We start from the raw sequence: 27,064 nt of genomic DNA on the forward strand, positions 1-27,064 counted from the left end.
CCAAACACACGCTTTCCTTCACATACATGTTCTCTCACATACACTTTCCCTCACACACTTTCCCTCTCACATACACACTTTCCCTGACACATACACTTTCCCACACACAGACTTTTCCTCACACATACTTTCTGTCTCACTTACACTTTCCCTCACATACACTTTCCCTCTCACATACACACTTTCCCTCTCACACACTTTTTCTCTCACACGCACTTTCCTTCACACACTTTCCCTCTCACACACTTTCTTTCACACACAATTTTCTCTCACACACACTTTCCCTGACAAATACACTTTCCCACACACACACCTTCCCTCACGCACACTTTTTCTCACACACACTTTCCCTCACATACACTTTCCCTCTCACACACACATTACCGCCTCACACACACTTTTGTTCTCACATACACTCTTCCTCACACATACTTTTCCTCACGCACTTTGACTCACAGACACTTTCCCACACACAGAAATACTTTCCCACACACACACATTTTACCTGACACACACTTTCCCTCTCATAAACACTTTCCCTCACACACACTTTCTCTCTCACAAATACTTTCCTCACACACTTTCCCTCACACATACTCTTCACACACACTTTATCTCTCACACACACTTTCCCCCACACAGACACACTTTCCCTCACACATAACTTTCTCTCTCACACATACTTTCCCTCACACACACACCCATCTCTGCACACACGTTTTCCTTCACACACACACTCAACTGTAACACACATATCATTCCACTAAACATCATGGAAGAAAATACTATGCAGAGTAAATATTCCAGATGTTTGAACTTCACCCTTTAACATACCAAAGACAATGTCCCCTTTAAACATTTCTTATGGAAATCTTTCTAAGATATATTATATTGTTACATGTTCTCTTAAGCTGAATTGAATATATTAAGGTAATTTGCATCTGTTGTGATAATTTCTGCCTCTGCTCTCAAGGTCATATATGTCTGCCTCCCCCTCTTATAATTTGTGGGTCTTGAAAATACTAAATTGTGAGAATTGTATGCAAGTGGGAATGGTTGGCTTGTACTGTGCACATGCCATGGTGTTGTGCCTGGGATGGCCCTTCAGGCTGTGTCTATCCCTGGTCGTACAGTCTGCTTATTCATCAGAGCCTCTCTTCCCAAGAGCAAGATCAGGCACCATCTGCAAAGTGATTGGGGAGCTCATGAGACAGTGGCCCTGTGTGCACCATCGTGCTTTGGTTGTTCCTGGTCATCAAGCACCCAGAGAGGCAGATGACAGCCAGGAAGCTGCTGTATGGGCAGTTATTCGGGACACAGTAGCCAAGAAGAGGCTAGAGGATGTGTTCCCTCTGGCTTGCCCAAGACTTCCTTAACTTACTCGACCTGGGAGATGGCCTCTGGGCAGGTAAACAGCTTCTCTTGGGCGGCTCTTGCCTGGATCAGGATTTGGGGGGATGGCACCCAGGGAGTGGAAGCTGGTGGAAGAGGTGCCCTCTAGACCAAGTATTGGGGCTTGACTCAGTCATGACAGGAATCAAAAGGCAGAGAAGGGGCCGGGGATGCTGTGAGATCCCAGAGATCTCAGCAAGTATCGGCCCTCTCCTCCTCACTTTGGGCAGTTTTCAAGGGATGAGTAGGTGGGGTGGAGGCCAGGAGACCCGCTGGGAGGCTACTAACCACAGCTGGACACAAGAATGAGGATGCATCTGCGAGTCTGGAGGAGAAGTGGGCCTGGACTTGGGTATCTGGGCAGCAGGAGGACATCTCTCCTTGGGAGGGTCCAAAGTTTGCATTTTACTTCCTCCAAAATAGATCATTAAAGACATGCCCCTTCCACCTTTACCAGTTTCTTGTATCACAATTAAGCATTTGCTTCAGATCTCTGTGAGGTACATGACGTCTAGGGCATGATTCCTGCCCCTGGCTCAAGACCACCTCCATTTTTCTTATGGGCTGGATATTCACTGGTAGCTCAGGTATGATTTGAGTTTTTAGACATCAGACTGACCATCTTGGTATTTTCTGGATGAAATTAGTATTTAGATAATTCCTACTGAGTGAGTGACCCTGTCTGGTGGGAAGAGCCAGGTATATGGAGGAAGGGGAACAAACAGACACGAGGAGGCCTCTGTGAGTGTCGGAGCTCCAGAGGATATCTAATCAATGCCTCACCACACCGACATGGTGGTGGGAGTTTCTAGAAGCTGAACTCACTGCAGCGCACACCTCCCTGCTCGCTGTGAGACTTGGCCTTTCAGTCAGGACAGATGGCCTGCGTCCTTATCCACTCTAGGCTCAGAGGATTCACTATTTTATTTTCAGTTTCCTGTAGCATGAACTGTTCAGAGGAGTGTCAGATGTAACTGTTGTCCCTTTAAAATCGATTTCACAATTTTAACCTCTTTGACTTTTAACTGTTATTTGTAGCCTTGCATTTCTTTTCCAAACAAATGAATCTTGTGGTATTTCCTCAGGAAATGCTACATCTAAAAATAACTTTAAACATCTTTTAAACTAAAAGTATTCTGTCTTTACATAAAAGCTTGTTCCATCAAAATATGAAGAAGAAATCAGGTACCAATGATACTGTTTTCAGAATGACTGAGTAGGTGTAATTCTGTGATTTTGATAAAGGATGCCATAATGGTTTTTTTTTTAATCTTTTAAACATGATCAGTACAGTTAAAATGTATTTACTATAGGTAAACTTTTCTGAGTATTAAATTACATGTGAACCAGCTCTGTCCTTGTCACAGGGGCCTCCCCCATTCCCTTCAGACCCAGGAGTACCAGGGAAAGGGAAGGCCCCCTGAGAAATTCCAGACGCTCCACAGATAACCCTAAAATGTAGCATTTCAGGTGCACATTTCAGAATTTAATGGGGTGGAACTTGATTGTGCCTCCGGTGACAGCAGCAACAACCGCACTTAAAGTGTTAGTTAGGCTTCCCCTCATAGGCTCAGGGGTCAGGTGTACCTAATGCAGCCATGGGCACTTCCTCAGTGTGACAATGTGAAGGACCAGCAGACTGCTCCAAGAGGAACTCCCCACTATGCTGAGGGTTTGCCTGCACCTTCCCACAAAGACAAGCCACATACCCAGACATAAGACAGAGCCTGTAAAGGGGACCCTTACATAACCGGCCAGTGAAACTCTCCTCTGCACCTGTCTTCATTGATGTCTTAAATTACCCGATGCTCTCTTGCATTTCAGGATCTGGAATCCCTTGACACCTATATCCAGAACACACTGTCTTCCCTCTACCCACCTTTTGAGGCCACGGCAGCCACGGTGCTCTGGCAGCTGTTCAGTGTGGCTGAGAGGCTCCACGGTGGGGATGGGCTGCGCTGCCTCACTGACTTCCTCATTCCAGCCAAGAAGGTCCTACAATACCTGCAGCAGGAAGCCTGTGTGAGTACCTGCCCTGCAGGGGCCAAAACCTGTGTGAGACCCTCCCCTCAGGGGACAGGGCCTGTGTGATGGTTTTCCCTGCAGAAGGAAACCTGGGAGACCCTCTCCTGCAGATAATGCCTCCCTGTCCTTGACTGTATGGAAGAGACAGGCAAAGTGTTACTTGGTACCTGGAAAATATTTCAACTGAGCACATTCTAGATCTGGGGAATTATACCAGTGATGGAGGCAAAGGAAAACATGGAATTAAACTAGTAATTAAAGCAGAAATAATTCAAGTGAGCATTTGTTGTTTTCTTTCTGAAAGGAAGCTGCGAGATTAATCTCAGCCATTTTTCATAGAGTTTAATCGCATAAAATGGAGAGATCTTCGCAGTCCACTCCAGGTTTGGGGTCCATAAGGTTACTGGCTCAGCTCCTTTCCTCTGACTTCTGGCTCCTTTTCTCCATAGTCACAAATGATGAATGAACTAGGGCTTTGTGTTCCAGAAACAGGCCTCTCGGACCTGCCAGCTGTAGAGCCCACTCTGTCCACAGGTATCCATTCTGTCCACAGGTATCCCCAGTGAACTTTGACTAGTCTTCAAGCCCAGGTTAATAAATTTCTTAGGTGCTTTTTTTTTTTTTCCTGAGTGGTATTCTATTGTATGGAATACACTGCAATTTGTTTACTCATTCATAGATTCATAGACATTTAGGTTGCTTCCAGTTTAGAATATTATGTATGAAGTTACCACGAACATCTGCATACAAGATCTGTGTGGGCTTATGTTTTCTTGGGTAAATAGCTAGAAGTGTGATTGCTGGGCCACTTCCAACCTCTGTCTCCTGATGACTTCAGTTTTATGCCTAAGATCCATTTTGAGTTAAATTTCTGTATATGGTGTGAGGTAAGCTTCAAATTTGTTTGTCTTTGCATGTCTTATCTATCCAATGGTTCCAGCACCATTTGTTGAAAAGACCACCGTCTTTTCATTGACTCACCCAGGCAACATTGTTGAAAGTGAATTGTCAGTACAAGTGTGAATCTGTTCCTAGACTCTGTTTTGTTCCCCTGATCTCTCTTTCCTCCAGTAACATGGTTTTGATTACTGAACCTTTAGAGTGAATCCTGAAATCAGCTGGTATAAGGCCTCCCACTTTGTTCTTCTTTTTCAAAATGGTTTAGTTATTCTAGTGTCTTTGCATATCTATAAAAAATTTAGAATCTGTTAATTTATAAAAATCATACTGGGAGTTTTGATTAAGATTGCTTTAAATCTGTAGATCAATTTAGGGGAGAAGTGTCTTGGGATATTTTATTGTAGGTTATTTTTGAGGCAATCTTAAAATTAACGGCAGACAATTTGTGGGTATATTGCAGTGAGCTGCTATAGAGATTCATGGCTCAATCGTATAAAAGTACATTTGATATTAAAAAGTACAAAGATCTTAAAAAGTAAGATCTTTATTAATCAGTGGCTTTTATTATTCCATTGATATTGAAGTAGGGCTTTTAAAAAAAAACTACCACTGGACTACTTTGATTTATTAAATTCTTTGAATGTCTTTTAGCTAGAATGACCACAGTAGAGAAATGACCAATGATATCTCTACATTTGATTCTTTGTGTGAAGTCGTCTACACAGAGGATTTTTTCCTTTGTGATTGCGTATCTTTTGCACACTTAAAGGGTATTGATTGATAAGAAACAGAGGTAAACAGCAGCACAGGGAACAGAAACGCCTGTCCCCTTTCAAAGGTGTGTTTTGAGAAGGTATTTTGACCTAATGTTTCACCTTCTTTCTTCTGTTGTGTTTCCTTTTCCTTTCATTTTAATCATAAGTCATCTGCCTTCCCATTTACAAAATTGCTTATTTTCTGAAAAAGCCATGTGAATACTACTACTCTTTAGTATCAATACATATTTACAAGTATACAATTTAATAAGCACAAAATGAAATTTAGGGATAACCTTGCGATTTGCATCTTTATATTGCTTTTTACTTTTGAATAAAGAAAATAAAATTCGATCATCTGTATGACATAGGAGAAAATGAACTTATCTCCACACCTATGATATAAACATATCGTAGTTAATATAGATCAATGCAGTTTTTATTTACCTGCTGTGGTCGAAGTATGTGACTTACTAATCATACTAATTTTTTGTTGTATTCCTAAGGTTTCAATGACCACCATTCTTCCATCCCTCTGTAGATACAGGAAATGTTCAAAGTGACTCATCAGCTTATTTATGACTTTCTTTCATCACAGTTTGGCTCAAAAACTATCTGCAGAAGTTAAAGGCAATCAGAAAGATACAGAAATAGAATGGTTTGCTTGATGGGGGTGGGGGGAGCAGGAGCAGGGGATTCCAATAAAGAAGATGAAATCAAATGGAAGCCAGAAAAGGAGGGAACAAACAAAACAAAGGCCCAGGAATAAAAAGCACAACATATATAATAACTGGATGAAAACAAAGTTTTTAAATGGTAGCCCAGCAAAATTCCAGCCAAAGATAACTGGTGTAGCAATCATCATAAAAAATTAAATATAGTAAAAGGCAGAATGCATTATCAAGGCTAAGGCAGATCATTGAGTAATAATACTGGTAACAACCAGGAATATGCAACAGTCTGTAAACACCTAACAACATAGCCTGAAATGTTTGGTGCACAAACTGAGGGAATTAGAAGGAGTAAACATAATCATAATGGGAAAAGCAAATAGATAAACATATTTATCTATTTTATCCATATTACTTAGGATATGTCTGAACACCTGATTTCTCTCTTTCACTAATGGGCATGCGTAGAGTACTGAAGCCAGTAATTTTAAAATACACATCCTTCCCAAAGCACACATGCAACATTTTCCAGAATTAACCAAAATTTGATAAAATTCAGGTAAAATTTTACAATTAAAGGATATACAGGGGCGCCTGGGTGGCGCAGTCGGTTAAGCGTCCGACTTCAGCCAGGTCACGATCTCGCGGTCCGTGAGTTCGAGCCCCGCGTCGGGCTCTGGGCTGATGGCTCAGAGCCTGGAGCCTGTTTCTGATTCTGTGTCTCCCTCTCTCTCTGCCCCTCCCCCGTTCATGCTCTGTCTCTCTCTGTCCCAAAAAAATAAATAAACGTTAAAAAAAAAAAAAAACAATTAAAGGATATACATTTACTTCAAGAATGTATACAACTTGAGAATATTAGAGAGCATACACTCTTCTTAAGTGTACATATGCATTTATTGAAATTGACCAGAATTGACCATTAATCATAAGGTGGCAATAAATACCAAATTAGTATCTAATTAATCATAAGGTGGCAATAAATACCAAGAATTAGTATCTAAAGATTGCAGTGCAGGGGCGCCTGGGTAGCTCAGTGGGTTAAGTGTCTGACTTTGGCTCAGGTCATGATCTCGCTGTTTGTGAGTTCGAGTCCCACATTGGGTTCTGTGCTGACAGCTCAGAGCCTGGAGCCTGCTTTGGATTCTGTATCTCCCTCTCTCTCTTTCCATCCGTGCTCATGCTCTGTTTCTCTCTCTCAACAATAAATAAACATTAAGAAAAACTTTTTTTAAAGATTACAGTACAATAAAACTCCAAATCAATAATGACAACACCTTTACATTTGGGAAATTGTACATGTACTCCTAAGTGAAGGGTCAGAGAACAGCAGAAATTGGCAAAACATTTAGGGCCAATGAACAGGTGAGCCCTTTCTCTAGTTATGGTTTAGAAGTGTGAGAGAGACTTTAACTCCTGCCAAGCAACAAGAAAGCCCTACATAAACCAAAACAATTATACTTTCCTTTAAAACCATCCAAGAGCTGTGGATACACAGAGATCTAAAAGAACCAAATTATGGAGAGATAATGACTTCCTAAGTGAGCAAGAGCAGAAGACACTTTCAAACCTGGGACCAGTGACTGAAACTGCAGAGAGGGTGGGTGGAAGAGCAACCTGACAGGGAAGGACCATCTAAGCTCAGAGGAGGAGAGATTGAACTTTAAGAAACCTCAGGGCTAGTCTCACACTTAGGTCCTTAATCCATTTTGAGTGAAAGAAAGTGGTCCAGTTTCTTTCTTTTGCATATAGGTGTCTGATTTTTTCAACACCATTTGTTGAAGAGACTGTCTTTTTCTCATTGGATATTTTTTCCTGCTTTGTCAAAGACTAATTGACCATATAACTGTGGGTTTATCTCTGTGTTTTCCATTCTGTTCCATTGAGCTATGTGTCTATTTTTATGCCAGTACCATGCTATTTTGATTACTACAGCTTTGTAATATAATTTGAAGCCTGGAATTATGTTACCTCCAGCTTTTTTTTTTCTTTTTCAAGGTTACTTTGGCTCTTCAGGGTCTTTTGTTGTTCCATACAAATTTTAAGATTGTTTGTTCTAGTTCTGTGAAAAATGCTGCTGGTATTTCGATAGGGATTCTGTTAAATTTCTAGATTGCTTTGGGTAGCATAGACATTTTAACAATATTTCTTCTTACAATCCATGAGCATGGGATTTCTTTCCGTTTCTTTGTGTTGTCTTCAATTTTTTTTAATGTTTATTTAGTTTTGAGAGAAAAAGCATGAACAGGGGAGGGGCAGCGAGAGAGGGAGACACAGAATCTGAAGCAGGCTCCAGGCTCTGAGCTGTCAGCACAGAGCCTGATGAGAGGCTTGAATTCATGAACCACGAGATCATGACCTGAGCCGAAGTCAGACGCTTAACCAACTGAGCCACCCAGACACCATCTTCAGTTTCTTTCATCAGCAGTTTATAGTTTTCAGCGTACAGGTCTTCACCTCTCTGGTTAACTTTATTCCCAGGTATTTTATTATTTTTGGTACAGTTGTAATGGGATTTTTTTCTTAATTTCTCTGTTGCTTCATCATTAGTGCATACAACTGCAATGTATTTCTGTACATTGATTTTGTATCCTGTGACCTTACTGAATTGATTTCTCAGGTCTAGTAGTTTTTGGTGGAATCTGAAGGATTTTCTATATGTAGTGTCATGTCATCTGCAAATAGTGGAAGTTTTACTTCTTCCTTACAGATTTGGATGCTTTTTGTATCTTTTTTTTTTTTTTTTTAATTTACAGCCAAGTTAGCATATAGTGCAACAATGATTTCAAGAATAGATTCCTTAATGTCCCTTACCCATTTATCCCATCCCCCCCACAACCCCTCCAGTAACCCTCTATTTGTTCTCCCTATTTATGAGTCTCTTATGTTTTGTCCCCCTCCCTGTTTTTATTTTTGTTTCCCTTCCCTTATGTTCATCTGTTTTGTCTCTTAAAGTCCTCATATGAGTGAAGTCATATGATATTTGTCTTTGTCTGACTAATTTTGCTTGGCATAATACCCTCTAGTTCCATCCACATAGTTGCAAATGGCAAGATTTCATTCTTTTTGATTGCCGAGTAATATTCCTGTGTGTGCGTATGTGTGTGTGTATCCATACACACACATACACACACACACACACACACACACACACACACACACACACATATACCACATCTTCTTTATCCATTCATCCGTCAATGGACATTTGGGCTCTTTCCATACTTTGGCTATTGTCGATAGTGCTGCTATAAACATGGGGGTGCATGTGTCCCTTCAAAACAGCACACCTGTATCCCTTGGATAAATACCTAGTAGTGCAATTGCTGGGTCATATGGTAGTTCTATTTTTAATTTTTTGAGGAACCTCCATACTATTTTCCAGAGTGGCTGCACCAGCTTGCATTCCCACCAGCAATGCAAAAGAGATCCTCTTTCTCTGCATCCTTGCCAACATCTGTTGTTGCCTGAGTTGCTAATGTTCGCCATTTTGACAGGAGTAAGGTGGTATCTCATTGTGGTTTTGATTTGTATTTCCCTGATGTTGAGCATTTTTTCATGTGTCGGTTGGCCATCTGGATGTCTTCTTTGGAGAAGTGTCTATTCATGTCTTTTGCCCATTTCTTCACTGGAGTATTTGTGTTGAGTTTGATAAGTTCTTTATAGATTTTGGATACTAACCCTTTATCTGATATGTCATTTGCAAATATCTTTTCCTATTCTGTCAGTTCCCTTTTAGTTTTGCTGATGGTTTCCTTCACTGTGCAGAAGCTTTTTATCTTGAAGAGGTCCCAGTAGTTCATTTTTGCTTTTGTTTCCCTTGCCTCTGGAGACGTGTTGAGTAAGAAGTTGCTGCGGCCAAGGTCAAAGAGGTTTTTGCCTGCTTTCTCCTCTAAGATTTTGATGGATTCCTGTCTTACATTTAGGTCTTTCATCCATCTTGAGTTTATTTTTGTGTGTGGTGTAAGAAAGTGGTCCAGGTTCATTCTTCTGCATATCACTGTCCAGTTTCCCAGCACCACTTGCGGAAGAGACTGTCTATTCCATTGGATATTCTTTCCTGCCTTGTCAAAGATTAGTTGGCCATACATTTGTGGGTCCATTTCTGGGTTCTCTATTCTGTTCCATTGATCTGAGTGTCTGTTTTTGTGCCATGGATGCCTTTTATTTCTTTTTGTTGTCTGCTTGCTGTGGCAAGGACTCCCAGTACTATGTTGAACAAAAGTGGTGAGAGTAGACATCCATGTCTTGTTCCTGACCTTAGGGGAAAGCTCTCAGTTTTTTACCATTGATGTCAGCTATAGGTTTTTCATATGTGACCTTTATGATGTTGAGGTCTGTTCCCTCTACACCTACTTTGTTGAGGGTTTTTATCATGAATGGATGTTGTACTTTGTCAAATGCTTTCTCTGCATCTACTGAAATGATCATATGGGTTACTGATATGACATATCTCTTACTGATGTGACATATCATGTCAATTGATTTCTGAATATTGAACCATTCTTGCGACCCAGGAATAAATCCTGCTACATCATGATGAGTGATTTTTTTTTCAACGTTTATTTATTTTTGGGACAGAGAGAGACAGAGCATGAACGGGGGAGGGGCAGAGAGAGAGGGAGACACAGAATCGGAAACAGGCTCCAGGCTCTGAGCCATCAGCCCAGAGCCCGACGCGGGGCTCGAACTCACGGACCGCGAGATCGTGACCTGGCTGAAGTCGGACGCTTAACCGACTGCGCCACCCAGGTGCCCCGATGAGTGATTTTTTTAACATATTGTTGGATTTTGTTTGCTACTACTTTGTTGAGGAGTTTTGCATCTGTGTTCATTAGAGATATTGGCCTTTAGCTCTCTTTTTTTGCTATTGTATCTCTATCTGGTTTTGGAATCAGTAATGTTGGCCTCATAGAATGAATTTGGGAGTTTTCCTTCCTCTTCTATTTTTGGGAATAATTGGAGAAAAATAGGTATTAACTCTTCTTTACATGTTTGGTAGAATTTGCCTGTGAAGCTGTCTGGCCCTGACCCTGTATGTGAGACCTGAAACCATTAAAAGTCCTATAAGCGAGCACAGGCAGTAATTTCTCTTGACACTGGCCATAGCAACATTTTTTTAGATATGTCTCCTGAGGCAAGGCAAACAAAAAAAAAAAAAAAAAAAAAAACTATTGGGACTACACCAAAATAAAAAGCTTCTGCACAGCATATGAAACAATCAACAAAAGTAAAAGACAACCTAATGGGAGAAGATATTTTACAAATTATGTATCCAATAAGAGTTTAATATCAAAAATATATAAATAATTTATATAAATCAACACCAAAAAAATATTCTGATTAAAAGTGGTCAGAATTAATGAACAGACATTTATTCAAAGAAGACATACAGATGGCTAACAGGTACATGAAAAGATGTTCAACATCACTGATCATCAGGGAAATGCAAATCATAACTATAATGAGATATCACCTCATACCTGTGAGATTGGCTAAAATCAACAACCCAAGAAACAACATGTGCTGGCAAGGATTTGGAGAAAGGGAAACCCTCATGCGCTGTTGGTGGGAATGCAAACCGGTGCAGCCACTCTGGAAAACAGTATGGAGGTTCCTCAAAAAGTTAAAAAGGGAACTACCCTATGATCCAGTAATCACACTACTGTGTGGTTTACCCAAAGAATATGAAAACATTAATTCAAAGGGATATGTGCACCCTATGTTTATTGCAGCATTATTAACAATAGCCAAACTATGGAAGCAACCCAAGTGTCCACTGATAGATGAATGGGTAAAGAAGATGTGGGACACACACACACACACACACACACACACACACACACACACTGGAATATTACTCAGCCATAAAAATAAAATCTTACAATTTGCAACAACATGGAAGGAGCTAGACAGTGTAATGCTAAGCAAACTAAGTCATAGAAAGACAAATACTGTATGATCTCACTCTTATGCAGAATTTAAACAAATGAGCAAAGGAAAGAGAGACCAACCAAGAACTATAGAGAGCACACTTAACTATAGAGAACACACTGATGGCTACCAGAGGAGAGGTGAGTAGGGGAGGAGTCAAATAGGTGATGGGGATGAAGGAGTGCACTTGTGATGAACCCTGGGTATTGTATGGGAGTGTTGAATCACTAAATTGTACACCTGAAACTAATATTACACTGTATGTTAACTAACTGGAATTTAAATAAGATTTTTTAAAATATATGACAAAAGCACAAAATGTGGGAGGGAGTAAATTGAATTATACTACTCTAGGTTCTTACATTGTTTTAAAGTAACAAAATGTTACTTGAATAAAGACGCATGTTGTAGTCTTGAGAGCAACTACCGAAAGCAACACGAAGAGGTATAACCGAAAAATCAGTAGAGGAGATAAATGGAATCCAAAACACAGAAGAGAGGATAAAAGGAAGAACAAAGAAACAGATAGGCAAATAGATGAACAGATGACAGATGTGAAGATGACAGATTTAATCCAACCATATTTGTAATTATTTTCAACGTACTTAAATGAACTAAAAAATCCAACTGAAAGCAAATATTGCCAGACTCAGACTGAGAAAAAGGCAAGACCAACTAAATGCTGGTTAAAAGGAATGCCCTTTAAAATATAAATACATACAAAGGGTGAAAGAAAAAGAATGGAAAAAGATATGCCACTAAGTATGAGTAGGTGAGGTGATGATCTTTCTGTTAGACAAGTTAGGTCTCTGACAGAGTCACAGGAGACACATGGGGACAGGACAATTCATAGTGATAAAAGCCTCCATTTATCAACAGAGTACCTAGTAAGAGAGCTTCTGAGTACATTAAGACAAACAACTGGCAATTTTCATGTACTAAATGGAAATTTTCATGTACTTCTGTCAAAAATTGATAAAATGATCAGTAAAAAAAATCAATAAGGATATAAAAGATCCAAACAACACCTAACAAACTGACCTATTTGACATTTATAGAACATTACATCCAACAAATGCAGAACACACATTCTTTCCAGTGCACATGAAATTTTTTCAAGATAGACAACATGCTGTAGGTCTATAAAAAATACAATTTCATAAATTTGAAAGGGCAGAAATAAAGTATTTTTTGTAACCACAATGCTATCATCAGAATTAAATAACAACAAATAAGTAGAAACTCCCAAATTTTTGGAAATCAAATAACACATTTCAAAAGAACCCATGACTTAGAGAAATCACAAGGAAAATTATTGGAACTGAATCATAATGAAAACACAATGTGCAGAAATGTTTACATACAACTAAAGCAATGCTTAATGTATAATATAGTTTAAACTAATATGTAGTTGTGTGGAGGAAGTCTGATATCACTTACCTAAATTTCCACCTTAAGGTAGGAAAAGAAGAGCTAATTAAATCCAATTTAATTGAACCCTAAACTGATTAAATATGAATGCAGAAATAAAGAGGGATAGCTTTTTCTGTGAAAACGAGTTGAATGTTCAGCAGAGACTCCCTAAAGTCTTACAAAAAGGTGCCATCACATTAGGTATGAGCAAGACACCTGAGAGACTGGGATATTTGGGGGGAAATCCGGAAGAGTTCTCCATCCATATTCTTTGCCTACTGTCTTTATGTTCTCGCTCCATTTGAGAGGTGCTGTGAGACACAGCAACATGACTGTGGCCAACCCATGGGAGACAGTAGAGCCCCCAAGTCAGCAGAGAAAAGATGGGTCTCTGTGCCTGTTAGAGTCCCATGAAGAGACTGACCCACACAGAAATCTACCTCAGGGAGCTTAGTGTAGAGAACTATCATCTAGTAACATGGGATTAACCTTAAAGGAGCCATGAGAGCTCACCTGGGGCTGAGGGAGAGCACTGGGAGGGACTAGCCTCTAAGGGATGGAGGTTCAGGAATGTGCATTTACGTATTTAAATTAAAAATAAAACATTCTGAGTGTGTATGGCCATTCTTTTATAGTGATGGCCTGCTCTGACAGACCAGCTACCAGTCCTGATCACCCAGAGCCAGAGGGACTGTGAACAATGCGGTCAGCATGGGAGTCGCAGGGAGGGGGGCAGGTCTCAGGGGTGTGGTGAGCGGTCACCTAGCACTGTGCAGGCCACTTAGGAAAACACCAGCAGAGGCTTTTGTCTATGAGTTAGGGTGAAACACAGAGAGGGGAGGGGACTGACTTCTCAGGCTCAAGGTCGCAAAAAGGAAACTGATAGATTGATGGCAGAAACATCTAGTAAATCTGTGTTTCAGAAGCCAATGAACAGCCAAATAAAAGCTGTTTCTTACATCGTGTTTGCAGAGAACTCATAGACATAAGTAAAATACTAAGTCCTGTATAAAAGTCAGCCTTGGAGAGGCAATGTCCAGAAGAGGCACTACTTGCCCGCAGAAACTCTGGGGAAACCCAGCCTCTTGGTGGTCAGAGAGGCACCAGGTACACGACAAGACAGGTTTTTGCTTACTGACAAGCATAAAAATATAAAGATTAATATTCAGAGCAGGGAGAATTCAGTACGATAGACTATCTGAAACTCTTGTCATATTTGTGGAAATATGTGTGGACACTATAGTGTCACACACAGTTAGAATCAGACATCTTAGACCACAGCAAAGGATCTAAAATACAGGACCAGATTTATTCATAACAGTACATGTTGTGACATTACTTACAATAGTTAAAAAATGGAAATAAATGTTAGGGGAATGGTTAAATTAATAGTGTATAAATATGGACTGTTATACACAGGTTAAAATTGTTTTGAAAGAAGTTTTTAAAAAATACATGAGGAAATTATTATAATATGAAGCCAAAAAGTGGTGTATATTTGTTTCACATCAGTTTTTTTTGAATGTTTATTTATTTTTGATAGAGAGAGAGAGAGAGAGACAGAGCATGTGTGGGGGAGGGGCAAAGAGAGAGGGAGAGACAGAATCCGAAGCAGGTTCCAGGCTCCGAGCTATCAGCACAGAGCCTGATGCGGGGCTCGAACTCACGAGCCATGAGATCGTGACCTGAGCCAAAGTCGGACGCTCAACCGACTGAGCCACCCAGGCACCCCTTGCATCAGTTTTTTAACATGTACTTGTAAAACCATGACAAGGGGACATGTGGTGATGTCAGCATGCCTGTGCTGTGGTAGACCTGTGAGTACGGAAAAAGGCCAGTTGTGCATGTTCTACTTTCCTAATTTTAGAAATATCCCCTAATTACTAAAATCAAAAATGAAACTGGGGAGCCTGGATGGCTCAGGCGGTTGAGCATCCAACTTTGGTTCAGGTCATGATCTCGTGGTTCGTGGGTTTGAGTCCCACATCAGGCTCTGTGCTGACAGCTTGGAGCCTGGAGCCTGCTTCAGATTCTGTGTTTCCCTCTCTCTCTGCCCCTCCCCCGCCCATTCTCTGTCTCTGTCTGTCTCTCTCTCCCAAAATGAAGACTCTTAAATATGGAGAACAAACAGAGGGTTGCTGGAGGGGTTGTGGGAGGGGGGATGGGCTGAATGGGTAAGGGGCATTAAGGAATCGACTCCTGAAATCATTGTTACACTATATGATAACTATTTTGGATGTAAATTTAAAAAAATAAAATTTAAAAATTAAAAAAAAGAAATACACTTTAAGTATATGAAGACACAAATAAAAACATTTAAATTAAAAAAATGAATGAACATTTAAAAAAAATTTTTTAAAAACCCACAAGGCCGAGGTAAATGGAGGTGCATGTGGCAGCCAGACTGTGCACAGAGTTAAGGCTGAGGGCATATTGAAGACCATCTAGTGGCCTGACCACTGCACATTCACCATTTGAGAAGGCAGTTGGTCTGCAAATACTCTCAGCTGTCTCTGGTTCCTAATGGTAGGTTGCTGTGTGGACCACCTAGGGTCAGCCACAGGACCAGGGGTACAGGGCCATGACAGCAAACTGAGGACAAGGTTCCATGGACACACAGAGAGGGAAGCTCATCCCTCTGTGTCCATTCAGGCCCAGGACAAGTGGACAGTACATAGTCTCCATGAAACAATGGGCTGGGGAGTCATCAAAGACCCAGGGAGGCTCAGCCTCACTTCTCACATTTAATCTACAACCAAGTTCTCCTTCTGGCTTTTCCAAAAGACCATAGAAGTTTTGTTCTATTTTAAGTTTTCCAAGTCAGAGAGTGAAGCTGAGCTTTTTGGAGTACTGTAGTGACTGCTGTGGTACATCTATTATAATTGAAAACCTGCTACTGATCTAGAGAAATTCAGGTTCCTGGACTGCTGTTGAAAGCCTGTTATAAAGAAGGACCCAGGGTGCCTGAGTGGCTCAGTTGGTTAAGCGTCTGACTCTTGATTTCAGCTCAGGTCATGATGTCACAGTTCTTGAGTTTGAGCCTTACATTCCGGCTCTGTACTGACAGTGCAGAGCCTCCTTGGGATTCTCTCTGCCCCTCCCTCTCTCTCTCTCTCAAAATAAATAAATACAAAAAAAGGACCCTGCTTATGTTTTTATAGCAGCTGAACTGCAGCTCATAAACAGTGAAACCCACTGACTTCCTTTTGAATAATAATAATAAAAAAAACACTTTGGTTCTGATGCTTCTTTCTTGACACACTGTAAATGTTCTGAGCACACCATTTAGAGAAGATGTTGAAATGAGATAAAGAATTGCTCCTTGCAACCTGGAACTGGATCTATTCAGAACATGACTAGAAGATTTATAACATCTATCTAATTTGGCTGCAAAAGATTTATAATCAAAACCTTGGTAGATTTGCCCAAGGAGAATCTCAGAATTATGGACTGTGTTGGGGCCAAGAAGAATGGTGTTCCTTGTTTCCTTTTCAAACCTTTGATATACATTCTACTTTGGAATAATATTGCCATAATTTCCTTGTTCGTGGCATATGCATTATTGTGAAATTATAGTCAAATCCCCCACAAGTTCAACCTGAAGAAACTTCTTCTCATCATTTCAGTTATTACAAAAAAGACCATTTTGACAAAATTCAACATTGTTTCATGATAAAACCACTTAAACTAAGAATGGAAAGAAACTGGCTCAACAAAAGAAAGGCCATGTATGGAAAAACCCACAGCTAATTCATACTCGGTGAAAGACTAAAAGGGTTTCCTCTAAGATCAGGAATAAGACAAGGATGCCCACTTCCTAGAAGTTCTAGCCAGAGCAATCAGGCAAGAAAAAGAAATTAAAGACATCCAATTCAGAAAGGAAGAAGTAAAACTATCTCTGTTCACAAATGATGTCATCTTATATGTAGAAAACCCTAAAGATTCCACACAACAAAATTGTTGGAACTAATAAACAACTTCTGCAAAGTTGCAGGATACAAAAGTACACACAATTCAGTGTGTTTCTACATACTAATGATGAATAATCTGAAAAGTAAACTAAAAAGGAGTAAACTAAAAGAAGATTTACAATAGCTTCCAAAGGAATAAAATATGTAGTAATAAAGAGGTGAAAGACTTGCATATTGAAAACTACAAAACGTTGCTTGAGAAAGAAAAGAAGACCTAAGATATGGAAAGACATCCATGTTCACGGACTGGAAGATTTAATACTGTGAAGATGGCAGTATTACCCAAAGTGATCTGCAGAGTCAATGTGGTCTCTATCAAAACCACACCAATGTTTTTTGCAGTAATAGAAATATCCATCCTAAAATTCCTATGGAATCTCAAGGGAGTCCAAGTAGCCAAAGGAATCTTGAAGAAGAACAAGGTTGGAAGAGTCACATTTCCTGATTTTTAAAACTCATTACAAAGCTACAGTAATTAAAATAATGTGGCACTGCCATAAGACAAACATATAGAACAATGGAACAGAGTAGAGAGCCCAGAAATAAATCATCACGTATATGGTCAAATGATGTTTGACAAGGATGCCAAGACCATTCAGAGGGTAAGGACAGTTTTTTCAACAAATGGTGGTGGAGAAATCAGTCAGTTTTTCAGATGAGGAAATTAAAGTACCGAAGTTGAAGGCATCTACCACAGATTGCAGATGTACGAATGGATATATGTTGTATGCTCGGCATCTCTGCCTTATCATTTAGGAGGTACCTCTCCACCATGCTGCCATGATGCTCCACTATTCTGGAAAGGCTGTGGCTCTCTGTGTTCACCCTTTATCCCACCTTCAGACACCACCTTCAGGGCTTGGCACGTGACCTACTGCTATAGACTGAATGTTTGTGTCCCCCACAAAATTTGTATGTTTTCCATATGTGATAGAATTAAGAAGTGGATAGATAGAATTAAGATAGAATTAAGAAGCGATTTGGTCCGTCCCATCCATGCCATTATAAAGGAGGTCCTAGAGAGCACGCCCTTGCCCCTTCTGACATGTGTGAGGACACAGCAAAAAGTTGGTCATCTGTGAACCAGGCAGCTGGTCCTGACCAGACAACAAAAATGCCAATACCTTGACCCTGGACTTTCCAGGCTACAGGATAGTGAGAAAGACATTTCTGTCTTTATAAGCTACCCAATCTATAGTATTTTTGTTAGAGCAGCTTGGAAGGACTGAGACGCCCAGTCGGAGTTTTCCCTGGAACTTGAATAAAGATATTGAAGACAAGATACCCTCTTTCCACTGGGTTTATGTATCAGGAGGATTTGCATCTTGACCCAGCCTGTCTGCACAGTGAAGCCAAGTGGGGCAAGGGAGAGAAACAGCCCCAGTGACATGTTTAAGCCCCCTACTTGGACTAGGTCTGAAGCCCCTCTCCTCCAGGCTTCCCAGTGACACAAGACAAATTCATCTGACAACCCAAAGAGTCTTGATTAATCCACCCAGCATGCACTGTCCCATCACCCACTTGCATTCATCCTGGGGCCTGCCCCCCTCGTGCCATTTCCCCTGCACCTGGTGGAAGTTCTACTTACCTTTCAAAGGCCAGTGCAACCACAGCTCTCCTCTCCAGCTCACTCCCCATGGCCGTGCCCAAGAAGATTCTCTGTCCTCTGTGTCATCACAGCACTTGGTGCTCACCATTTATCAGCCTGAATTGTGGACGGCTGCCTGGGTGTCCCTGCCAAGTGGTACTGGACAGGGGTTAGGATCGCAGGCTCTGTGAGAGGAATGATGTGGGTTCTGCCACTACAAACTCTGTAAAGACCTAGGCAAGCCATCTTTTCATCTCTCTGGTCTTGGATTCTGTTCATCTATAGACAAGGTAGTAACAGTACCCGCCTGAGCAGACACTTGACTGTCTAGCTTATGGTCTTTCCCAACCCTTGTCTTTTGCTGCCTCCCACTACAGAGACATCCACTTTCCAAGCCTTCCTTGTAACCGGGGGAAATCACTGGCTCCTTTATGGCCTATGATAGATAAAGAGAAGTCTGCTGGGAGCAGGAATATTTATGAGAACGTACTCCCGTAGGAAAGACAATACACAGGAAGCTACTTTTCCCTGCTTGAGACATTGGGTATAAGGGTGTGACCACTAGGCTGGGGAAGTCATCCCAGGACCATGCAGTAACCAGCATCAGAATGAAACACATGTACATGGAAGGCTGTGAAAGAGAAAGCACCCAGTTCTCGGTGTCTGTGAGCCTCTGCTCCAACCATGGGGCTTTTGTCCTTCACACTCTGCAGTGAGAGAATTCCTCCTCTCCATCATTTAGCCAAGATTCAGCAGGCATCTTATCACCTGCAGCTGATGAGTCCCAACCAGCATATCTTCTCGTGAAGTAAGGGTTCAATGCCATCATGGATGCAAAGTGCTTAGCGTGTTGTTGGCCTTCACTCAGTGTTGGTTAAAGATGACTACTGCTATCACAGCTGCTCAAGACCATTCCACAGCTACTACATCCCACTGCAGAGACAGAAGATGCCAGCAACACATACTTGGCACATTTTATCCCCTGCCCAGCCACCCAACAGAGGGAAGCACATCTGCCAGGGCTGTTGTTTCACATCTGCACCCAGCCTGCAGTGGCATGAAAGAGCAGAGGAGGAGAGGGGCCAGCCTCTCCCCAGCCTCGGCGGTTTCTCCCTGGCAGTGCCCTTTGGGGTCTGGGCAGTGGAGCTGTTTTCATGCCAGGAGGGGGAGTGACAGGGCTGGGGTGTGAGGGCTGCACAGTCCTCCCATACTCCCCACCTTGAGTCTGCTCAGGCCCCCCAGGAAGGGGTCACCTACCAGTGATGGTCGGCCTTGGACCCTCTGCTTCCAGAACTTTCTGTCATGAAGCTCATTCCTGGGGCTCACACCACTGACCCCAGCTGCATACCTTTAGGCCACAGCTCAGGTTGGACTTCTTTCCTTGGGAGAAAGTGGTCCTTGGGAATCTCACTGCTGCTGACCACAGGGCTGGATGATGTCCTGGATCTTCATGTCCAGAGTGAGGTGGGTGCTGACCATATAGCAAGGACACTGGCCACACCTGTGGCCACCCAGATTGGTGGGCACTGGCTCCACCCCATGCCATGGCCACACCCATCAACCTGCTCCATGGCCTCAGATTCCACAGAAGCATGTGACACCCAGGTGGGCCTCCAGGCCCAACAATGGGCATGGTATTTTAATTTGTCAGAGCAAAATTGGGGGAAAATAAATATGCAGCATTGAAGTGGTCTGGGCGAAGAGTTTCTCATAGCACAGGAGAGGCTGATGAAATACCATTAGGTGATAAAATTACCATGCACTGCTGTATTTTTGTGATGTGATCTCAGCCATTAAACATACACGGGAAAAGGGGCACCCGGGTGGCTCAGTCAGTTAAGTGTTCGATTCTTTGTGTCAGCTGGTTCATGGGTTCGAGCCCCATGTTGGGCTCTGTGCTTGCAGCGTGGAGCCTGCTTAGGATTCTCCCTCTCTCACTCTCTCTATCTCTCTGCCCGGCTCCTGTTTGTTCTCACGCGCACGCGCGCTCTCTCTCTCTCTCTCTTAACATTTGAAAAAATACACAGGAAAAAATAATGAAATGAAACACACATAAATGTCAACAATTCTGACTTCTGGGGGTTGGTGTTGGGATTGTTGTTTTGTTTTTTCTGAACCCTCCAGTTTCTGCAATGCACGAGTATTATTTTTCCAATCTGAAAACCTTAATTTAAAAAAATAATTAATCTTTATTCACTTTTGAGAGAGAGACAGAGCGCCAACAGGGGAGGAGCAGAGAAAGAGGGAGACACAGAATCCAAAGCAGGCTCCAGGCCCTGAGCTGGCAGCACAGAGCCTGACGCGGGGCTTGAACTCACAAACCATGAGATCATGGCCTGAGCTGAAGTCGGATGCTCAACCAACTGAGCCACCCAGGCGCCCCTGAAAAATCTTAATTTTTAATTAAATGGGGCTACAGGTGTGAGGGTATCTGGCAGGTGCTCAGTAAATACTAGCTGTGTCTGCACCAGACCCTCACCTTCCTCCCAGGCCGTGGCTCCTGGAGGTTGGACAGTGCCTCCCCCTTCTTGGCGACCCAGTGTGAGTACACGGCAAGGACCTGCTTAATGAGGCCTTCACTCTTAGGAATACACCAGTGTGGGGGGAGCCTGAGTGGCTCAGTTGGTCAAGCGTCCAGCTTAGGTCATGATCTCACGGTTTGTGGGTTTGAGCCCCACAACTGGCTCAGTGCTGTCAGCTCAGGTTCCCTTTCTCTCTGCCCCTCCCCTGCTCAAGCTTTCTCTTTCAAAAATAACTAAACGTTTTTTAAAAATCTAAAAAAAGAATCTACCAGTGTATTTAAGGTACAATTTCCAACTCCAGGTGTATGAAAACATTAAGTATTTTGTAAACCTCAACTCTTAGGAAAACTAACATAAATGCGAAAGGCAACCTTCAGTAAGACATCAAACTCTAAGTTTTAAGGTGACAAAAGATACCACAAAAAAGTCAAGAAATTCAACTTGTATAAAATTTAAGCTTCTATAGGGAGGAAAGAAACATAACTATAAAGCAAGTAAACTGGGACAAATATGAGTGCCTAATAGACACGTAACACAAACATTTGCTAATGGTGGGTAGAAAAAAAATTGTCAATTTTTTTACAAACCTGACAGCAACTAAGAAGGCAAAAACAAGCCACAATTCATAAAAGGAACAAAAAGACATACAGAAAATTTACAGAAAAAACAAATATCGAAAACAGTGTTGGCTTGACTATCACATAAGTACAAATTAAAACAACAATATTCCACAGTATGTATACTAGTTTAGAAAAAGATTCCTCAATGTAAAGGCTTGTCCTGGGGAGCCTGGGTGGCTCAGCCAGTTAAGCATCTGACTTTGGCTCGGGTCATGATCTCGTGGTTCAGGAGTTTGGTCCCGTGTCGGACTCTGTGCTGACGGCTTAGAGCCTGGAGCCTGCTTTGGACTCTGTGTCTCCCTCTCTCTGCCCCTTCCCCGCTCATTCTCTCTCTCTCTCTCTCAAAAGTAAATAAAAAACATTAAAATAATTTTTTTAAAAGCCTTGTCTTACTGAATCTTGGTAAAGTGACATCACTGCTGACAATGTGTCTTTTGATGACAAATTGGTCATACTGCCAAGAATCATGAAAGACACTCATTCCCCCCCTCCCCTGCTTGCGCTCTGTCTGTCTCTCTCTCAAAAATAAATAAACATTTTAAAAAGATTAAAAAATAAAGGAACAAGAAATGGTATCATGGAAATGTTGCTTGCATTTCTTATTTATGATAGAAACAGATAACCACCTGGGTGGCTCAGGTGGTTAAATGTCTGACTCTTGATCTCAGCTCAGGTGTGGATCTCAGAGTTGTGAGTTCAGGCCCTGTGTTGGGTTTTGCACTGGGTGTGAAGCGTACTAAAAAGAGAGAAAGAAAAGAAAAGAGAAGAGAAAAGGAAAGAAAGAAAAGAAGCAAAGCCCTGTAGATTTCCCACGGAGGAAAGGAAGGAAGGAAGGAAGGAAGGAAGGAAGGAAGGAAGGAAGGAAGGAAGGAAGGAAGGAAGAGAAGCCCTGTAGATTTCCCACAGAGAACAGGAAGTCACCACCAGCATGGCCACTATGAAAGAGGAACATGGAGAAATGTTGGCTAAGGATGACTACAAACTGGAACATTAAGTTATATGTACATTGTTACTGCAGTCTAGAGAAGTTGTGTCCTGCGTGGACAAGGTGAAAAAAAAAAAAGTAAAAAAACCTCAAGATATATCAGAATGAGATCACTTCTTTTTCATCTTCTCGATTATTGTAATAATGTGTGTGCAATACGTCAGTGCTGGAGTGGGGAGAAGCAAAGTGTATTGTAACAACCGGTACCAAAGAGTGTGCTCCCCTGTTAGGGTGTGAGCTGCAGCTATTGATACATTGGGGGTCCCACCCCTTGTTCCCCAAACTGCCAAACACTCTCTTGCCCATGCCAGACGCTGCCTGTGTTTGCCTGTGTCTCATCCGTCCTGCCATCGAAACCTTTTCTACAGCAAGTTCTTTCCAAAGATGTGCTTGGGAACTCACCTGCATAGTCTACAGCTGTGTTGTAAACTTCATGGACTCCTTCAAATAAGTAGAAGGACCCACTGTATTCGGTGGGAGATTGCAGCCAATATTGTTGGTGTCCCTGTGGGTCCTGGCACCCCCTCACTGTGCCCCTGACCCTGTGATTCCAGAAGTAGCCCTGCTCTCGGGGGGCTGCTTGTGGGCACCTAGGAGAGCCAGAAATGCTGTGAAGCTTAGACCAGGGGCTGGTGTGGTGAGCTTGTGAGGGCCCAGACCCTTCCCCAGGTGGAGACGGCTCCTAGGAGAGACTTGGCCCAGAGTCCCCAGGCTGCCTGTGGTAGGACTGCCTGGGTGGCTCCTCCAGTGGCTTCCTCCCTCCTGTCCTATTGCCCGCCTCCCCCCAGCCTCCCATGAGGAGCTACCACGAAGGTCTAACCTCCTTCCCTCCCTCTCTCATCCCAGGCCAGGTACACAGGCCTCATCTTCTTCCACGAAGGCTGGCCACTGTGCATCCATGAGAAGGTTGTGGTGCAGCTGGCATCCCTCCGCGGAGTTAGGCTCAGGCCTGGGGACTTCTATCTACAGGTCACATCAGTGGGGAAGCAGTCAGCCAGACTGGTTTTAAAATGCCTTTCTCAGCTTGGACGGGGCTCAGAAGAAGTTACTGTCCCTGAGGCCATGTACAGCTGCGTCTTCACAGGAGAGTTCCTGGAACAGCTGAACGGGGAGCGGAACGGTGTCCCCTTGCAAAACTGCTTGCTGACCTCAGGCTCCGCCGTCTTCCGCACCCCATGGAGCAGTGTCACAGACCCCATCTTTGTCCCAACATTCAGGACCGCCCTGCCCCACCGCAGCTGCCCCAGGCCTGAGCAGCCACCACCTAGAAGTGCCTCCAAAGCTCTAGCCCCAGCACCAGTCATGGCCAGCACTCGTCCCCATGAGAGTACCCCTCCCAGTGACACCCCCACCCTGCCCCACTGTGGTGGGCAACCCGGCAGTGACCAGCCCATCCACCAGCCTTCTGCAGGAAGGGCTGGGTGGGAAAACCCTAGAAGCACGTTCTGGAGCTCTGACGGAGGCCTTGTAGGGGTTGGGCCCTCAGAGCCAGGCTTGTGGGAAGGACCAGGAGAGAGCCTGGACCCCACAGACAAAAGAGATGGTCCCCAGGCCCTCACTGTCCGTGAGGACATGGGCAGCCCAAGTTCCAGAAGGCAGTCACCCAGGGACCCAGCCTGCATGGAGGCCAGACGTTGGTTTAGGAAGTCCTATATGGAGGCCCTGCGGAACCCCATGCCCCTGGGCTCCAGTTCCGAAGAGTCCCTTGGGGATGAGGCCTGCAGCTCCGAGACCATAGCGGCTGGGGCAGCAGCCAGCCGAACCCAGAAGGAAACCCCCAGCCTCTGGGGAGACCACGGGGAGATCTCAAGTCAGGAAAGCGATCCAGGAGCCGCTAGGAGCACCCTTCCCAGGCGGTCTCGGTCCTGTGACAGGTCCTTCAGGAGCTCCCGAGGTGAGGCCCGGCGGGCCTCCCACCACTCACTCAGCACCAGGCCTGGAGGTCTTTTAGGAGGACAAGCCGAGGGGACCAGACGTGCAGGCTCCAGCGGCCCCTCCTGCACCACAGGGGAGAGTCCAGGTAACGGCCCCAACCCTGACTCTTCCTGCTCCTCCCTAACCCACCTGCCACATCCCTCCCCCCCCCCTTCCCCTCTTCCCTTCTCCCACTCCATGCTGTAACTTTTCTCTGGTCAGTGACACAGGAGAAGCCTGTGTCCACATCCATATCGACTGTTGAAAACAATGTTTGTGTGTGCCCCGTCCCTGTGGCTGCTACAAGGAACACAGACAGTGGGGCTGAGGACATTTATCCTGTCAGTTCTGGGGCCAGAAGTCTGACATCAAGATATTGGCGTGGCTGTGCTCCCTCCAGAGGCTCTAGGGGAGGGTCCTTCCAGCTATAGGGGGCTCCCCCACCCCTCCATCTTCTCCCGATGTCTCTGTGCCTCAAACCTCCTCCTTTCTCTTAAAAAGACACCTATCTTTGGATTCAGGGCCCACCCAGCACTTCAGTTATTCATATCTACGAAGACCTTTTCCAAGTAAGGTGTCGTTCACAGGTTCTGGGAGTAGACACATCCTTTTGGGGTCACTGCTCACCCTGTCACATTGCATTAATACCCTTTTCCTGTGGGTAAGTTGGGTGCTACGCTCATAGTACAAGCTCCTAAGTTACGCACACCTCAAAGGCCCGCAAATGTGCTGAAGTACAACCCTAAGTACTGGGATCGTCTCCCATAATGCTCTGGAGGGAAGACATTATTTAAAGGAGTGTTTGCAGGGCATCAAGAACAACAAAAAAAAAAATGACGACATATTTCTTAAGTTTTCTTTGTTTTTCGAACAAAGAAATGTTCTGTGAAGGACAAAAGCAACAACTTTGGAGGAAGTGAAGAAATCAGGGTTAGCCCCGGCATCCCACACAGCGAAGAAACTGTGGCTTCCTCACCTGGGCAACCCCTGGCCTGCCCACTTGGCCCAAGGAGGGAGTTGCCCACGCCTCTGGGTGGGCCTGTCACTTCTGAATTGAGGGTTTCTGCTCATGCCTGAAATTCTGACAGGATTCCCACAGCATAGAGCACACACAGACTTACTGCGAAAGATGTTATAATAAAACTACTGGCTTAGGGGTAGCCTTTTTAAAGAACATTCCACCTCCTTGCAGTTCAATTAAAATTTCAACAAAGCAAGAACTCCCTGGACATTGTTTCCAGGGCCTAACTTTTCTTGTTGGTATAGGGTAGAAAATGCACAGTCACACACATGCTGGATGACTCCGTGAAAACTCGTTTGTAGCTCATCTCAGCGAGGATAGCCTCTGTCCTCACGAGTCACTCTAAAGTGTAATTAAGTAAATGTTCCTCCGCACAGAAATTCTGGCTGTGCAAATGCTACTGTGGACATTCAGGCACAGCGTCTCGGACAGAGGGGCACATGGGGCACAGACGCTTGACCGCAGTCAGGATAGCTGGCGGTCATGGAGGTGGCGGGTTTAGTTCACACAAATCAGTGTTGCCGAGTGGAAGCATGTTTAGCCTGCTGGCCCCCTGGGTGTCCAGTAGCACGTCTGCAAACATGAGTCTCGTCATCAGAGTCATGATGCTCCCAAGCGGTCATTGCTCCTGGGCCCCAGGGGGCTTTGCCTCCTCAGCTCCAGAGATTATACACTAGTTTGCGCTGAGGGCTGGTGGGGAGAGAAGTCTTGTCTCCCTCGCCTGAAGTTGGGCGTTCACTTCCTGGGAGAGCACTCTTCCCCTCTTCCTCCTCCTGTCTCCTCTTGCTGACGGTGCAGGGAAGGAAGAAGAAAGACCCTGTGGTAAGAGGATGCTGCTTACACCCAGGAAGCACTGGGCTGTGACACCAGAGGTCCAGGCAGAGGAGCCTCAACAATCGGTCACCCAGCAAGCAGCCAGTGGCTCGTTGATCCAGCCGTTCCCCTCCATCCTTGCTGCCTGGACACACATTTGTCCCTGGAATGCACAGTTGGTGGTGTGGTCCTAGGCTTCATGTCTTCATCAACTCAGGAAAATGCCTCAGCTAGAACCGCCTGCTAGCACGTAAATTGAACAAGTGACAGAACACTCATTCTTCCACGGTGCAAGCAGTTTCTTCCTCAGTTCCAGCTGCTTCTCTTCTATCTGGTTCTCCTCTGTTCCAGCTACTCCTGTCCTAGCTACTCCTCCTCTGTTCCAGCTACTCCTCCTGTCCTAGCTGTTCCTCCTCTGTTCCAGCTGCTCCTCCTGTTCTATCTGGTTCTCCTCTTCAATCAGTGGTAACTGAGCAGCTATTTCTTGTGAGGTGAGGTGGGGGGAGCTATTTCTTGATTAGCCACATAAGGGTACTGCTTTTA

At 43.6% G+C, this 27,064-nt stretch overlaps 1 protein-coding gene across 4 annotated transcripts in view; it reads left to right on the plus strand.

Moving 5' to 3' along the window:
* The window catches only part of PLEKHG4B (pleckstrin homology and RhoGEF domain containing G4B), an 82,443-nt gene that overhangs the window by 19,597 nt on the left and 35,782 nt on the right, over nt 1–27,064 (plus strand). For all 4 annotated transcript variants that reach the window (XM_040462443.1, XM_040462444.1, XM_040462445.1 and 1 more), the window contains 2 exons: nt 3,217–3,414; nt 23,620–24,793. In XM_040462443.1, coding sequence (XP_040318377.1) covers nt 3,217–3,414; nt 23,620–24,793 — 1,372 coding nt within the window. The remainder of the gene's footprint in view (nt 1–3,216; nt 3,415–23,619; nt 24,794–27,064) is intronic.

Source organism: Herpailurus yagouaroundi, unplaced genomic scaffold (genome assembly GCF_014898765.1).
Source record: "Herpailurus yagouaroundi ecotype Mexico unplaced genomic scaffold, PumYag 321, whole genome shotgun sequence".
Lineage (NCBI taxonomy): Eukaryota > Metazoa > Chordata > Mammalia > Carnivora > Felidae > Herpailurus > Herpailurus yagouaroundi.